The sequence below is a fragment of the Anarrhichthys ocellatus genome, unplaced genomic scaffold (assembly GCF_004355925.1).
Source record: "Anarrhichthys ocellatus isolate YVR2014 unplaced genomic scaffold, GSC_Weel_1.0 scaffold10, whole genome shotgun sequence".
NCBI lineage: Eukaryota > Metazoa > Chordata > Actinopteri > Perciformes > Anarhichadidae > Anarrhichthys > Anarrhichthys ocellatus.
In genome coordinates, this window is record NW_022280040.1 from 10,340,885 (window position 1) to 10,357,746 (window position 16,862).

Consider the following 16,862-nt stretch of genomic DNA (forward strand, 5'->3'; position numbering starts at 1 on the left):
AGTGCGATGTGATTTGATTCTTACCGTTAGATGTCCTTCGTGGTGGTCAGGGAAGTGGATGAAGAGGTACTCTGTGGCCACCAGCTGCATGATGGAGTCTCCCAGGAACTCCATCCTCTGGTTGTGGCCCCTGGACAACGAGAGGGAGCAAGGATGGATGGAGAGAAGAAAGAAAGACAACATATTGGTTAGAAAGGGAGTGATATATCGTAGGGGTGAGGCGGGAGGGCAGGGCGAGGTTCTACAGCTACTCATCAGTGTGGCATGAAAGGCATCGCGCTCTCTCGACAAATCGAGCAGGCTTTTAGTCTTTTTAACGGGAAGCCGGTGAAGTCGGCTGATGTACATTTCATGGGGGGCCTCTGGGAGCAGCTGCACTGACAAGCTGTGTGACAACTCGGAGGCTGCCTGAAGAAGAAGAAGCCCTTCTGAAGAAAAAAGCAGAGCTTTGATTGCAATTGAAATGGAAAAAACCTCTGGTACACCTGCAGGAGTAGTGCCTGTCAAAAAATAATAGAAATCCTAAGCCCATAAAAGCAGCAAGCGTGCACAACTCTCCGCCTTTCTAACAATTCCTAGAGAGCACCGTGATACTGTACATCAGCGTCGTGTCTTTCTCCCCATCAGTGAGAGGCAGGTCATTAATTAAACAGAAATATAGATTAGCATTGCAGATGTGGGCTGGCAGGCAGCGTTGGGTAGGGGGGCGACGCAAGTACAAGCAGGGAGGTAGGTATATATATATATATATACACATACATACACACACACACACACACACACACACACAGCAGCAGCAGCATCCATCTATATATATGAGCTCCTCGCAGGAGGGGAACGTCTGAAGATGAGAGAGAAAGATGCAGAGGTAGAAGAGGAGGAGGAGGCCGACATCAAACAGGAATAAAGGTCAAAGTTTATTGTCCGATTTCTGGCGCCTCGGCCTTTTATGAGCCGCCGCGTGTCTGAGGCAAAGAGATCTGAGCCAAAGACCGAAACAGCAGCAGCGTTAGCAGCCCTGCTGAATTTATGTTGAGAAGCTGGCACCAGAGAATGTACTTATTAACAAAAGACTAAATTAATCGGTTATCAAAAGTAGTATCACTCACTTTGTTTGGATCTACTAATCAGTTAATCATTTAAACTCAGAAGAAGTGCAGTGATTGTGAGGAAGCCCAGCAGCAGCTGTTTCAGTAATACCGCTCTGCTAATCACTTCTCTCACCCACGCTGTTGCATAAGAGGGCAGAAGAGGAGGGAGAATCAATCCGAGCAGCACTTCTTCAAGAGTACAACGAACTTGCTAAACTCATACCTAGTAACATAAGTGTCGGCTGGCTCAGTGTTTTTAGAGAGCAAGTATAGAAGATAGCAGAGCAGTTATACGAGTTAGAACTTGAAAAGCTCCGTCTCTGAGGTCCAGGAGTGAGCTTCATTAGGAGGGAAGGGACAGTAGCCCGACGCGCTCCCACATTAAAGATAATCACAGAGCCTGTTAATGAAAAGACTCTGCCACAACACATGAGAGCACTACGAAGCGGAGGCTGGGATGAGGCCAGTGAGAGGCTGAGAGAACTCCCTGTTCCTGCTGCGCTTCAGCATTGTACACGTGTGGCAACAGGTTTGCTGCGGATTTTCTCTCTCAAGATCCATAGCATGCATACTGTATGTGAGCAGGGAGACAGGGGGGGGGGGGGGGCAGATCGAGAGACGAACGGAAAGAAGGGAAGAGGTAGAGAGGGGGGGTCAAAGAGGAACGCGTCGCTGTGTGGAGCGGCGGTACAAAGAGCCATCCCTTATTCACTTCAACAGCGGAGGCACAATGCTCCACTAAGGTGGGGGAAATTGAAGTAAAGTGTGGAGCCGAGGTCTTTATTCGCCTTTGACTTTGATCTAAAATACCTTTAACAGCCCCTCTGAGGAGGCGGCGACAGGCTGCCCACTCCCAAACAGGAGGGCACTCCATCTTTTAAGACCTTTTTTTTCTTCTTCTTAGGGAGATGATGTTCTTGTCTCATACGTGTGCATGCTTGTGCCGGGTTCAAATGTGTAATCTGCAGCACCCTTTACACAAAGTGTGACGTTCGGTGTCACTTTGGGTGAAGGCAACAGAAGACGAAAATACTTATGGCTACATCAAAAGATCAATATAACTTCAAAGTGGTACTTCAGTGTAATGAAATATCAGAGCAAGATAACGCGGAAGAGAGAAATAAAGTGTGTTTTCACTGCAGAGGACAAACGTCTTGGCTTTCAACCAATTTTAGCAAATTATTAAAAACAAGCTAATCAACGGACTCCCCGATCTCAAAGTCAAACGTTTCTTCAAACAAATTATATGAAATATTTCCACATCATTTTTCATTGTTTTAGCACGACCTTCAGTTGTCTTGAATTACGCCATTTGAGTCGGCTGCCGAATGCTTTCTTGTTTAAATACTGTAAATTAAACTACCATCATCACCATCAAACATTATTTTCCATCTGAAACTGGTTGCAGATAATGTGACATAATATGCAATGACATTTGATAATAAAGCAGCAACAAGGCCTGACTCCTCTGGTTGATGTCTATGAGAAAATGACTCTACTTCTCTCTTGATTTATTACCTCAGTAAACATTGTAAACATGAGTTTATGGTCTCAATCTCTAGTTTCAAGTCTTCTTCAATACGGCATGATGTTCATTTAGTACATTATGGTCCATTTAGAGACTAAGACTTTAGGGCGGGGCTACACAGTGATTGACAGGTCGCTACCAGAGACGTATACGGCGTCTCTATGTCACTCCTCCGCATTCGAAATATGGTAATTTCTGTTCATTGGTTGCAAAAAACAACATGGTTGATGGCCGTAATCCAAGCTACACGGCGAAATTGCCAAACTCAATGCTTGAAAACAACAGTCCACAGAGGACTCCTTTATACAGGCTATGGGTAAATTATATGTTCAAAGAACTACTCTCAAAGCTGCACAAACTTTCATTCCACAAACTTGAAAAGAGACGGATCATTTTTTTCACTAACGGTGAAACTCTTGCAACACTCTGCTCTTCCGCTGTGAGAGGAGATAGGAAGCCCAGCGCCCGGGGGCCCCGGCTCTCCATCTCTGCCGTCTGATGGTCGCCTCCGGTCTCCACCGCCTCTAAACAGGGTCAACTCCCTGCTTTGCTTCTTGTGCCGTCTTCTTATAGGTCACTCTGTCCTCCGTTTCTGCAGGAAGTGGAAGGCCAACCCGGGTCCTGTCTCCTCAATCTGCTGCCTACCTTATTGTCTGACCTCCCTTTTCCGTGATGTGACCTCATTCTCCTGTCCATCACCGCAGCATGACCTACTTTGGTCTCGCGTTTGATCCTCATTGGTCAGCCGTTGGTCAGTTCCAGCTTTCAAGCGAGTCCGCTCTATTTAGGTCAACCTGCCTTTGGCCGCCAACCGAGCTAATGAACATAAATTACTCTGAAAATATACAAATTATTTCATTTGGCTCCCGGAAAGGTAATAATTCTGTGAAATAAATTCATCTGGTTAAATTCCCGCCTTTACTGAGTGAAAGGGTTTGGATGCGATGCCGTGTCAGAATAGAAACATCAACCTTGAGTTGGAAAGTCCTCAAAGTAAAGATCAGTGGGAGACGAACTTCTGGACCTCTGATCGACTTCACTGACCATGAGCGGGGAGAGATTTGACATTTAAGTGATGGATTGGAACATACACAGCAGTGTGCGTTCACGGGCACACGCTCGCACACACAGAGCAACGTCCTTGTGGCAAACCTAAGCAAGCAATTACAGAGCACTGCCTGCCAATAAGATATCAGAGGTGTGCTGCCGAGGCTAATTTACTTTAGCTGTCAAACTCACTATTGTGTCATGTTGTAAAGCACAGAAGTAAGTTAAGCTTCCGTCGCGTATTCACCATCTGAAACACCTGAAATTGGAGTGAGAGGTCTCATTTTCTTATGAAAATAGCAATCTGTTTTTTAACTTGCATTCTATCATCGTAGCTACAAACAGGCCGGGCCGTCCAATCAATTCCAAGACACGACTGCAGACGTTTTCTAACTTTACTGGCTATTGAACAAATGTCAAGGTTGAGGAAGGGAAAAAAAACAAACATACATTTCCAATTTCGGTGCTAAATCACTGCGGCATCACAGTGAAACGTTGCAATTAACAAGAGGAAAAACAACCACCCAAAAACAGGTGCACTGCGGTATCACATGTGGAGTACATGAAGTAGAATTAAATCTGGATACAAAAACTAATTTAAGTGAGGATCCAGGAATCCACACGGTGGACTGAAGCATGACAGTGAGAGAGAACAATCTGTCAAATAAGAGATGTGGCTGCAATGAATGAGAGAGAGGAATTCTAAACCTTCTGCCCCGGACAACCCAGTGAATCAAAACCCCATTTCCCATGAGGCACTGAGGTTATGGCCTCGCAGGTAGAAGCAGACTACAGATACGGGGGCTCCAGAGTCCCTCCGGCCTCCCTCTCCCTCGGCTGTGAAACCCTCGGATTAGGGACTGAGCCACAAACCGGTAATAGAGGCCGTCTTTAACCGAGGTTCTTTGAACGTGACATTCAAGACATCACTTATATTATACTGGCAGTCTTAGTGGCTGCAAGAAGATGTGTAGGCTGCAGGGGGTAAATATAATGATGATGTAGGAGGAGAGGGTGGCTGCATTCACAACAGATTGCAAATTTAAAATGCTCGACGTATGATAAAACTCCCAGCATCTCCGATCATATTATACATTATAATGCATCATGCCTCATCACCTCTGAGGGGAACAACAAACAAAGTCTGGCTACTTCTGCAGCATCCCTGCAAATTAAATCTGGCCAGCTCTCTGCGCCTCACTTTGCATTTTAATTGGCTGTAACTCTATTATCGACACACACACACACACACACACACCGTACTTACAGGGTGAGGTGGTTGAAGCCCACGGTCCTCAAGGTGAAGGCTCTGGCCAGAAGACGCACATGTGTGAACAAAATGCCAATGGTGTCCTCGAAGCTGGTCAGTTTCTGGAGGACAGGAGACGCCTCGATCAGCTGCCGGTCCGTCTGAGGCTCCTGGACCTGGACGAGGAAATGAATAGAATACAATTACCGCCTTACGGTTGTATGTGTGCCTTCATTTTATCCTACTAGACGAGTGTGAAAATGTCATTATTAGCATATGGATTCTTGAGTTATGAGGTCACAACGATCTTGATCTTTGACCAACGTAATCTGATGAAATTCCCTCCAGGCACTCCTGAGGTATTACTTTAACAACGATGGGACGGACGTGAGGTCACAATGATCTTAATCTTTGACCACCTAAATCTGATCTGTTCCTCCTGAAGTCCAGGTGGACGTTTGTGCCTGATTTGAAGAGATTCCCTCAGCGTCTTCCTGCGATATTGCGCTGATGAGAATGGACCGTACGTACGGCGAACAGCCCCAAAACACAAGGCCGCCGGCGCAGAGGCATAAAAAAAAGGCATAAAAGGTGGTTTGGTGGGATAATAGTCTTGTTTTTCTTTTTATCCATTATTTGTGATGTGTGTATATATATATATAATAATAATAATAATATAGCACAGCTGTCTCAATAACAGATACTTCACTGAAGGTGTCTTTGTTTATGTATTTCTGAAAGTATAGTATACGTATTAATCAAAAGGAGGAGAAACAGCAACTATGTGTCAAACCAGCGTGATCACTTCAGGGAATCTTGAACGAGTTGCAAGAAAAACAACAACCCTACTTGTTCAATGAAGTTGTTCCTTAAATGAACTGAACCTGTGCTACAGTATGTGCTGCTCTAGGGTCTGCTCAGACTGCGTGGTTCTAATCCGCCTCAAAACAAACTCATGATGTGCAGCAGATGGAATCTCTTAGTCATTAAGTTTTAAGATAAACAGCTCGCTTCTCTCTAAATCTGGTGATTCAAACGGTCAATTAATATCTCCGGTGACTCAGTCATACTGTAAGTGTGGTTTGGTCTAAAGCAGGCTGTATCACAGCCTCGTGACGATGATGAGTCTTGAAAAAGAACAATGTTTTGGGTGTGAAACTCCCTGTAGGTCACGTCTTTAACATTAGCTTCATGGCTTGGAGAGTTCAGAGCTAGACGGGTTCAGCAAACACATGCTGCTCGCTTCGAGTGCAGTATTTGCTCGCGTCTGTGCTCATTAGCAAAAGAAATAATATGCTAAAAGCAATATGTGCATGCATGTTTGTTGAATCAAGAGATTTCCTCATGGGTGCATTAATTAAACTGCTAGAAACATCTAATTGGTCTTTGCGTGGAACAACTGGAAGCTTGACCAAGACATAAAACAGAAACATCGAGCTGCATAATCTCACGTGGACATTCAAAAGGAACCGTGTTTCCTCTTGACAGCGCGCTCTGTGAAGCTGGACATAAAGTGCCCCAAAGATAAGAATAAACGGAGCTACATTCAAGGCTCTCCAGGGGAAGATGGACACTTTCTTCTCTTTTTCAAGCATCTTCATTGTCTGTGTTTTTATGTTTTCTCAGAGTCTCCCATGTCAAGCCAGCGCACAGAGCTGAGATGTAGCTTTAAACTCAGCGTTTTAATTGGAGTGCTGCCGGTAATGTCATGGTTCCATCTTCCAATATGTCCTAAAAAAAACACATTTCATCTCTGCCTTCTTTCCTCTCCGTTAATTAACGGAAGGCGTTTAAATGTCATGCATCACAACTAACGGCATCTGACGAGTTCAGCACCCACAGGCACTTGCTATCCTTCAGGGGGAACGGCCAGCAGGAAGGCTTCAAACAGAGGGGGGGGATCAACAGCAGCAATGGAAGAAATACAAAAATTAAAGACTTTTGAAACGCCTTCAAAGCATCACTTTCAGCTCAGTCCAGACAGAAGGCAGAATCTGAGGTCATTTGAGGCCCAAAAAAGCTTCATGTATCTGCCCAATAAAACCAGAGACTGCATTTAGAAATCCAGACTCAACGTGAATGACGTTCTGGTAAATTATTCTGGAGAGCTCGGTGTTGATGATGCGTCGGTGCGGATCGAGGCAACAGGAAAGACATGAAGACGTGCCCGTCAACCGCAGAGCGCTCGGTAAGGCACGACGGTAGAGCGGCTAATGTATGCGCGTGTATGCCAAAGACGTCGGGTAAGCACAATTGCCCGCGCCGTGGCGAGCTGCCATTGCCTTCCACTCGAACCTCATTAAGACGGGATTGACACCTTGTTAATTCTCAGCAACAATTTTGGGCATATTGGTCTAGCCTAAACTCCTGGGGACTTTCATCAATTATAGAATTAATAATGAAATAAATAATAATTTTCCTTGTGTGAAACGCCTGAGATTATATCATCTCAAGCCCAAAGGTCAGGGTGCCATCAAGCTACCGAGAGGTTGGCACAATTTAACAGGCGTTGCCCCGCTGGCAAGGGACCACCCAGAGGAAAACCTCAGACATGCGCCGTGTGTGGTAATGAGGCTAATGACTACTCATGCAGCACAGTGTGGAGGAGGCGGCCCCCCCCCCTCCCCCGTCACCGCCACAGAGCGGTTGCAGGGCCGACCCCGGGGCTCCACCCTGACCACGGTGCCCGCCGCTGGGACCTCCGCTGAGCAACTCTCCAGGAAAATAGACCGGAGAGTTTATTCTGAGCAGCTCAACAAAACAACATCCAGACGCTGTGTGGATCCTCAGCACACAGGGGTGAGGAGGCACGGAAGAGATGGATATTATATAAATATATATATATATAAATATATAATATATAAATATATAAATTATATAAATATATATATATATATATAAATATATAATATATAAATATATAATATAGTATACATACATATAAATAAATAAATATATAAATAATAGAATATAATATATATATATATAAATAAATATAATAAATACATATTTAAAAAAATAAATAAATAAATAATAGAATATAATAATTAAATAACAGAATAATAATATAATAAATATATATATACTGAATATATGCAGATGCATGTAAACATAATGTTATTTTGGGCCAAACATGCCAAACATGGATATGAAAAATGTCCATGTAAAGACACAGCAGCACTCATGCACACAGAGGCAGATGAAGAGAATAAAGTGCTTAAAGACGACTCTCGGCATCCACACAAAGAAACACTTTCTCCACACAAACACATCAGAGAGAAGGATGCCTGACGGTCCCTGAAGGCCCCATGTGATCCGGGACTGTAATCCTGTTATGGCATCTTTGATCTCTTCTTCCAAATCCTAATTTCAAACAAACACTGTTGACATGTTCAATGTTTCTGGGCAGATCATGCAAAGCAAGGAACGGCAGAACAGAGAGAGAGAGAGAGAGAGAGAGAGAGAGAGAGAGAGAGAGAGAGAGAGAGAGAGAGAGAGAGATAGAAGAGACGCAAACAGCACGAGGACAGAGAAGCAGAGAAAGGAGCAATGGCGAGGAGGAAGAGGAACCGAGTGAACGGAGAAAGCGGATTAGGGTCTCCACCAAAACGGGGAGCAGCGAGACACGGGAGCAGAACAATGAAGACTAGTGGAAGGCTACTGGGAGGCCTTGTGACAGCTATAAAGAACTCAATCAGCCTCTGGCAAAACAACCGCCAGCTTGCCCACCTCGGTCAGAGAAACCCAGACACACACACACACACAAACACAAAGGAAGGAAAAACACACATTCAGGCTGGACAATTTCAAACGGGAGACGGCTTTTGTGTCTTGGAGGGGTGAGGCGAGATGTAATGGGAGGCACACCCAGCCCAAAATAAACATCAAGAATAAAGCATCTGTGAACCAACCTGCAGGGGGTGTGCTGGGTAGTTGAGCCAGACCTCCTGTAGGCCCTGCGAAGACAGAAAAAGAGAGGGGGGTGGGGGGGGGGGGGTGAGCATTGAGAGGAAAGAAATGACAGTGTTTCCTCTTGGTGTGAGGGGGTCATCCATGTTAAAACAACAACAACACCACCATTCTAATAATACAACAGAACAAACAAACCCAACAAATTACTCGAAATATTTTATAATATAAGTAGCAATCGAAGCTTCAAATACTTGTTTGCTCCACAAATAATTAAGGTCTCAGCTTCAGAACTAAAACCTTTTGTGTATAAGGTGCATTTTTAAGTATTTAAATATTTATTTTGTTGTATATTTCATCACTTCCGGTGATGTAATGGCAGCACTAAAACATTTAATTTGCGTCGCTGATGAAACCTTTACACTGTCGCACCGTTCTAATTTCAGACTGTAGGATTATTAAAGTCAATTAAAACAAAAACAAAATGAAGCAGTGAAAAACATCGAAAGTCAACTGAAACTACAACTCTCGTGACATTGAACCACAGAAGTTGCACGGATTTGTTGATCATTAACTAAATTAATGGTCAAAACTAATTTTCACTTTTTAATGACATCGAAATGTTTGAAATTAAAATTGGAAATTAAAACTGTCTGTATAAAAAGAGTAGCTAGCCCCCGAGCTGAAGCTGTTTTTATCCCGCACACACCTACACCATTGATTTGTGGCCCCCGTGAACTAGTTATGTCATTTACTGGTTAACCATGGTTATGAAAGCTGCAGTAATTGATTTTCTTTGGCCACCTGGGGGCCGTGAAACAAGCGGTATATATTGACATATTTTCACCTCTAAACAATTGTCTGTATAGCTAATAATCAAGCTGATATTAAGCAACGTGAGCATTTATTTGGAGTCATGTTTCTGGACACATCGAGGAATGTAAATACATTTAAATAAAGTAAAAACACATAAATAACGGCAACCGAGTCAACATCTTCTTTTCAGACCGAGCGGTCTGTATGTGGACCACCCACTGGGGAGTGAGGTGTGTGGGGGGGTGTTGGAGGGTTGAGGGTTGCTGAGGTTTGCCTTTGAGAGGTGTGTTGTCTCTGGAGACACACGTCGACAGTGCTGGACTCCCTCGGCCTCCCCGCTGCCCCGTGGAGAGAAATATGTGCAAGATCAACATGTTTCCTCAACCCTGCTCTGAGGTTACCACACAGGATCGAACGGTGGAGCAGAAGGGAGGCTGACAAATAGACAGCACAGAGAGAGAGAGAGAGGGGGGAGAGAGAGGGAGGGAGGCAGGGAGGGAGGGAGTAGAAGCTGTGGCACACAAGTTGTTGCCAAGGACAACGCCAGTCAGAAGCAGTTTTGGGCCTGGGGTCTAGTGTTGGGTGAGTCATAGCGAGGAGAGAGACGTGGCGAGGGCCTCTAAAGTACAGTATCACTCAGGTGTTTAAAAGGTTCAAGGAGATAAACCTTTAAAATGCGGCGCTAGCCCCCGGCGTCAGGGGAGGAGGGAGGGGTGTGTGTGTGTGTGTGTGTGTGTGTGGTCAGCGGCAACGAATAGGCGCCTCATCTTCTCAACCCACCCAGCTGGCAACCCATCGCCTTGAGCAGCCAATGAAAAATTCATGACGGTGGTCAATACATTTGAGCGAACGCTTCCTCTCGGTTGCTCGTCTCTTCGCCCGGTGACTGCAGTGCAGAGCAGTCACGTCAAACCCGAGCCTGCTTTGTGAATGCAACACGTAAGAAAAACACACACACACACACACACCAAAAATGAGGACGAAAGGACAAGGGAACAAAAAACTAAATAGGAAGTGAAGTATACACAAGTTGCTTGGGCTTGTGATCGAGGCTCGTGATTAAAGTGAGTCCACAGGGCGCACACAATCCGCCCACATGCTGTATATAGACCCGAACGGCTAATGTTTCAATTACAGCTATTCCAAAGACAAGGCAGACAATGATTAAGCCAGCATCGAGTGGGGATTTAAGAATAACAACAAGTTTTCCTTCTGTTTTTTTGAGTCTCCCTCTCTCCCAGCAAGAGGAAGGTATAATTACCGGGGGCACAAATCCTCATGTGCAGCAGCTGAATCGTAGCCATGTGGAGGATGGAGCTCTTGTGTTACAAACAGAAAGAAAGCAAGAACATTAACATATGTAAACATGTTTATGTGAATGTCAACGGCCAAACCGCAACGAGAGCTGAAATTAAAAACGAAATGAGAGGCTACTACGATCTCCGTTTTAAGAAGGTGGGCTTCAAGCAGCGCTGCTGCGACCCCCACCAGGGAATAGAGATGCAGCCTCAGTCCTGCACTTATTCCAGGCTCACAAGCCGACCGTGAATAGTCATCGGCGCTGCACCTTTAACCCACTCGCTCTCTGCTCCCCCCACAAACCCCCCTGAGAGCGTTGGCCATCCGTGATTGGGACATAATGGGGCTCCTCTCTGACAAGGTCCAGTGCTCCTTGACAAATTGGTCTCTAGCCGCAGGCTGCCAATCAATCCATCAAACGTAGTAGTGCAGCAGAGGAATCGATAAGAGATAGCGTCGCTAATCGATACCAACATGAAAGCAGCACTAAGTCCAAAACAGAGGCTTCTATCAGGGAATGGTGAAGGTGATCTTCCAAATATGAGAACAAACTAAACTCTTTGCTGAAGTCCAACACGTGATTTATGGTCGAAGGTGAAGAGCACGACTTTCACAGCTCCCGTGAGTGTGGGCAGAAAAGTGTGAATGTGAATGGAGAAATGGCTGCTGGATGTGCACATGCATTACTTTTCATTATTATTTTATCTCCACTAATGGCTGATGAATGTACCCATTAGGAATTTGGGAATGTGGGTGGGAGGGGTTATTGGGTGTGTAAGGGTTGGGTGGGAGACGATAGAAGAGAAGGTTTGTTGGCTTGTGGTTTGGTTCTCGTTATTGTTTAAATGTCCCAGTTCACTCAATCGGATGCACCAGATCGTAACTCAGCTGTGTGTGTGTGTGTGTGTGTGTGTCCGTCCACACCCAACACCTCAATGTGACCGGCCTGAGCGGATAGTGATCGTGTCTTGAACAAAGGAGCGGCTGTAAAGCGGTGATGAACACATTTTATTTCCTATAAATTCTTCACAATAAAAGTCCTCGCCGCATTACTGCTTTTCAAAGCTCTGCAATTTCGGTGAAAAACACATTTATCAATATTGTTTCCCACAATAAAGGTCCCCAGTGATTGAATTGTAATTAAAAAAACCGATGTACCCGCGGCCTTGGCTATATCAGTTTCATTTCCACTATACTGGTGTAAAAAAAACAAGGTAAATACTGGAGGGAGAATGTGAACATGCATTCATTCTCCAAAGCAAGGACACAGCGGAGAGACATTCTGTACGAGCACTCATTCAAACATCGAATATGTTGGGCCGCAAGTCGTCGCACCGTCAACAGAGGACATAAAGGGACGTCGTGGCGGTTAAAAAAGGGCAACGAGTAGCCGAGTGAAAAGAGAAACTGAGGCCGTTTGTGGTTCGTGTCACAGAAAACAGAAATATTCAGTGATTCTCAGTGAGGCTCGGGTCCAGCGGATGTGCGTTTAAAAGAGAGCACCAACGAATAAAGTGCGTTTATGCAGAAAGGACTAGCTTGACTGTGAGGTGACCTATGGAGGGAGTTAGTAATCACCAAGCCTTTCACCGGTATGAGCATGTAAGCCTAGCACACTCTACTGGTGTACCGGGACAACATCAGAGTAGGTCAGGATTATCAAATACAGTTCAAACTTGTTTTACAGGCTTTATTTTGGGGAGGTGGGAAACCGACAGAGCGAGGTTGAAACCAAGCTGCCCTAAAACCCTTGTTAGCACTGCACCCAGAAGAGAGGGAGGTGGGAAGATGGCTGCGATGCCACGCTACCGATAGTGACCATCGCAGTGCCACAGCAACCTTTGTTGCGTTTTTTTGGTGTCCGAGCGCGTCTGCTTTGCGTGTCGGTGTTACTAAAAGACTCGCTCCACGGGTAACCAGCGAGATCGTCATTATGATGATTGCACTTCCCCCTCAGGACGGCGCAGCGGCATCAATTTCCCCGGCAGTACCGCGCTGCTGTTGGGTCCAGGTTGGGAGCAATCGAGCAGCTCCGCCTGAAGAAGACGCTCCCCGCCTCTCTGCTGACGCTTTAATAACCTTCACAATAACATCATTAGCAAATTAGCATCTATTGTTTCCTCCGGGCTCCCGTGTGCAATGAAGCCAGATTCCATCCTCGGCGAGAGCCCCGTCGTTTGGGAAACCAGTGCCAGCAAAGGTGAAAAACAAGGGGGATGGAAATAACTGTTGCGCTGCAGCCATGAATGCCATACCAATTATGGAATAACAGAAAGAGAGGAAGAAAAAAAAACTCGGGCCAGTGTTTGTCTGGCAAGGTCTTGAGGTGGAAATTACATGCATGCTTTGTCTTAGGTAGTCAACTCTGAATTCTACCTCCGGAGTTGTGGAGCTTTTGTGTTGACTTGTCATAAGGAGGACTGGAGCACAACATCTGCGGGGGTATTGACATCCTGGAGTGTTAGAGCGGGAGAGGAGAACAAGAGAGAGACACCAGCATCCCGTTGTTACAGAGAGAGACAGAGGGGACGGGATTGATCCCCCATGTGTGAATGGAATACCACTCCGACAAATGGGAGAGGAAAAAAAACGGTGCAGAGTTTGATAAAGAAAAGTGTCGAGTCCCTCAGTTTGGCACTGCCTCTCATTAGCTTGGTAATGTACTGTGTGAAGACTCAAGTGGTAGTGCTAGAAATACAGAAGGATTGGCCCTCTGTCGGTCCATCTCTCCAGTCTGCTCCCCCCCACCCATCAGACCACCCGACTGGGGTCTGGCTCGCTTTCTGGTCTGCAGCCATCTGTCTGCTCTCAGCTTTGTATGACAGCCATCAGGAGGATTCAGCAGGGAGGGTGACAAGTCGTACTATTTCAATCCTCAGTCTGAATGACTAAAAGATCTTCAGTAAGCTGAAGTTGTCTTCCTCTCTAGCATCCTGAGCTGTGCCGCATGAAGTAAAGTGTGCGATATTACAACATATTGACTGTATTTAATGGCCGTGACTTTATCATTGTTGGGTATGCACTGGTTCACACAGTTCCACACCTCACCTGATTGGCTGCCCCGTTGGCAGTGATAGCGGTGTACTGAAATACCCGTGGGTCATTGCTGGGGATTTGATCACAAGAACAGGATAATCAATGATTCTTTTCCTCATTTATTGTCATCTTTTCTCACAATACCATCAAAAAGAACCGATAAGAGTGTCAATAGGAGTACTAGTATCAATGAAACCCATCCTTAGTCATTGCTGCCTCATGCCATCCAAACAAAGGGTTCTGGTTCAGACCGGAGGCCACGCCCACCCCCCCTGTAGTACCTACTTTCAGCCATTCTCACCTGGTCACTCTACCTACCTGAAACAGAACACAGTCTTCTATCGTGTACGAAGGCTCGTTCAAATCGTCTTAATCGTCTTCAGAATGAGTTACTTAAGCTTTCATTACTCTTGTAATGTTTTCTTGCAAAAGCTGCAGAGCTCTCCAGCAGATGAGAATGTTCGAGACATTTTAGAGCGGCAGAACAAAGAGTACAGATCACAGCCTTTTACAAGCTCTTATTAACCATTAATGTAGGAGCCTGTGATGTAGTTGTACAGTTAGATTGAGTTCATGTAAGATCATACTCATCATCTGCTTTGGAATAGTCCCTAAAACATGCTACTATTACACATCTTTTCTTTACTCGTTATACATGGATGCTCCATCTGGATATCATAACTTTCCTCTCGTCGGTCGTCTGAGGCGGTGAAACAAACAGAACAACAGCAGGTATCTTTCTGTACCCATGGGATATCAATGCGCTCAGCAGCATTAGAAGACGAAGACGTTTCTCTTTGTCTGCATGTTGACTGCAGTCTTCAACCGACGGTGGCGGTTCAGTTGCTGCACTGCTCTTTATAATAAGGTTACTTATTTGAAATCTTGTAGTTTTTTTTTCTATTTTTGAATCCGCATCCGTTTCAGCAGCTCCCTCGTAAAGCCGGTCTTTAAAAAGGAATCTCTCACCATCACACGAGTAAAGACCTTCAAGTCACGACAATCCAATAACGTGATAACTGTGCCGGCCACTTTCATGGCCAGAGGATGACAATAAAACGGGACCAAGGACGTTTCAGCTCTCCACCTGGAAACAAATACTCTCCACTCCAACACAATGAGACCCATCAAGGCCTGAATGTTTTCTCAATCAACGTGAAACTAAATTATAAATAAAAAGCTATTCAAATCGCATCGTCTGCCTTCAACCCTGAAGAAAATTGTATGAAATTGAATAGATTTTATATATGTTTTAGTTTGGAATGATCCCCAGTTGTTTTTCAAAGATTGAGCCCTGAAGCTTCTGATCTGGTCCCTCAAAGAGTCCCGATGTTGATCAAACCTGTTCCAGCCGTGTGTCCCGTAGCGCGCGGGGGGTCACCGATCGAACCTCCGACGAGCCAATTAGAACAAAGCCTGCTGCTACACACTAGATGTGCTGCCGCTTTATTTAATTGACTCATAACATTTCTCGCCAAGATAAATGCAAATACTCATCCATTCATCAATTATTCACGCCCGCTGATCACACGCGCACTCGCAAACAATAGCAGGTGTCCCGGCTCGAGCCCGGCAAACCGCAATGTTCCGCACCTCCGCTTCGTTTCACACAGTATACAGGCCGGGCTATGGCTTCATCCAGACGTTCTCTGTTTCTCAGTGTTATTGTTTGATCTTTGTGCGTATCAGTGAACACACAATAAGCAGCTAGTCTGAAGTATCGGAGGGTGAAGGGAGATTATGTGAGATCTCGGGTTCTGAGAGCTCAAAATATGTGGCGGTTGCCAAAACATGAAGTGTGTGGGTTTAAACAAATGTAAAAAAAAGTGGCGAGAAAATCTGTGGAAACATTAAAGTCACATCGAAATAGGAAAATGTTGCGATTGATCTGTAGACATGCACACAGAGCGAGTGTCCACAAGAGGAAAGAGACGTACGGTCTTGCAGATACACACCCCGTCTATGAACGGCGCAGAGACCACATTACAGCTAAGTCATACATGTTGTCAGTTACCTCGGTCTTGAACAGCAGTCTGCCAAAAAGCTGCCGGGACTCGGCCAAGCCTCCTTCCAAATACACAGCACCTAAAAGAAAAGGAGAAGCTAGGATTTAATGAGGACAAAACAAATACAACAAAGTACAACCAGGAAGTGTGTTTGCAGGAAATCATGCAGGATACTTTCTGTAACTTGCCAAACCAAACCTAGAGCAACTGTGAAAAGCAGTGCATTGCATCAGCTGGTGTGAAAGAGGTTTTTTTTTTTTGGCAATTCTGAGGCAATTTCAGACCGCTCTCGTAATGGAAAACTTAAAATTAATTGAACTCGGCAATGAGTTATAATTGCTTTATTAAAAGTAGGAGTGCATTTTTATTGCTTTTTGGCGGTGAAAACGACCTCGGGGTTCCCGTGCATATCTACCTCCCCCTTTGTCAGGGAGGAGGAGGAGGAGGGAATAGCTGTATCGCCACACAGGCCAAGGTAAAAAAACATTGACCTTGCAGCGGGCTGTGTCACATGAAAAGGCCGAACAAACACACATTCAGACCTATGGACTTCATGTTCAAACGCATTCATGGACAGCGCGGGGAGAAAGAAAGCAGTATAACGTCCTGCATGAGTCTCGCCCACACAACAAACAGAATTGTGGTGAATTCAACTTGAATTGTGAGGGAAAAGAAAAAAAACACAAATGCATGTGCTTACACCCACACACACAAAAGACATCGAACAAAGAAAGAAATTTGATGCAGGATTGGTCCCAAATTGCAGAGAGTTGTCGTCAAAGCAAGCAAAAGAAGTCTCTCTCTCTCTCTCTCTCTCTCTCTCTCTCTCTCTCTCTCTCTCTCTCTCTCTCTCTCTCTCTCTCTCTCTCTCTCTCTCTCTC

General features: G+C 45.1%; 1 protein-coding gene across 1 annotated transcript in view; it reads right to left on the reverse strand.

Moving 5' to 3' along the window:
- Positions 1–16,862, reverse strand: part of drosha (drosha ribonuclease III) — a 74,905-nt gene that overhangs the window by 16,040 nt on the left and 42,003 nt on the right. The window contains 4 exon segments of the mRNA XM_031850104.1: positions 25–130; positions 4,934–5,091; positions 8,827–8,871; positions 15,990–16,060. Coding sequence (XP_031705964.1) covers positions 25–130; positions 4,934–5,091; positions 8,827–8,871; positions 15,990–16,060 — 380 coding nt within the window.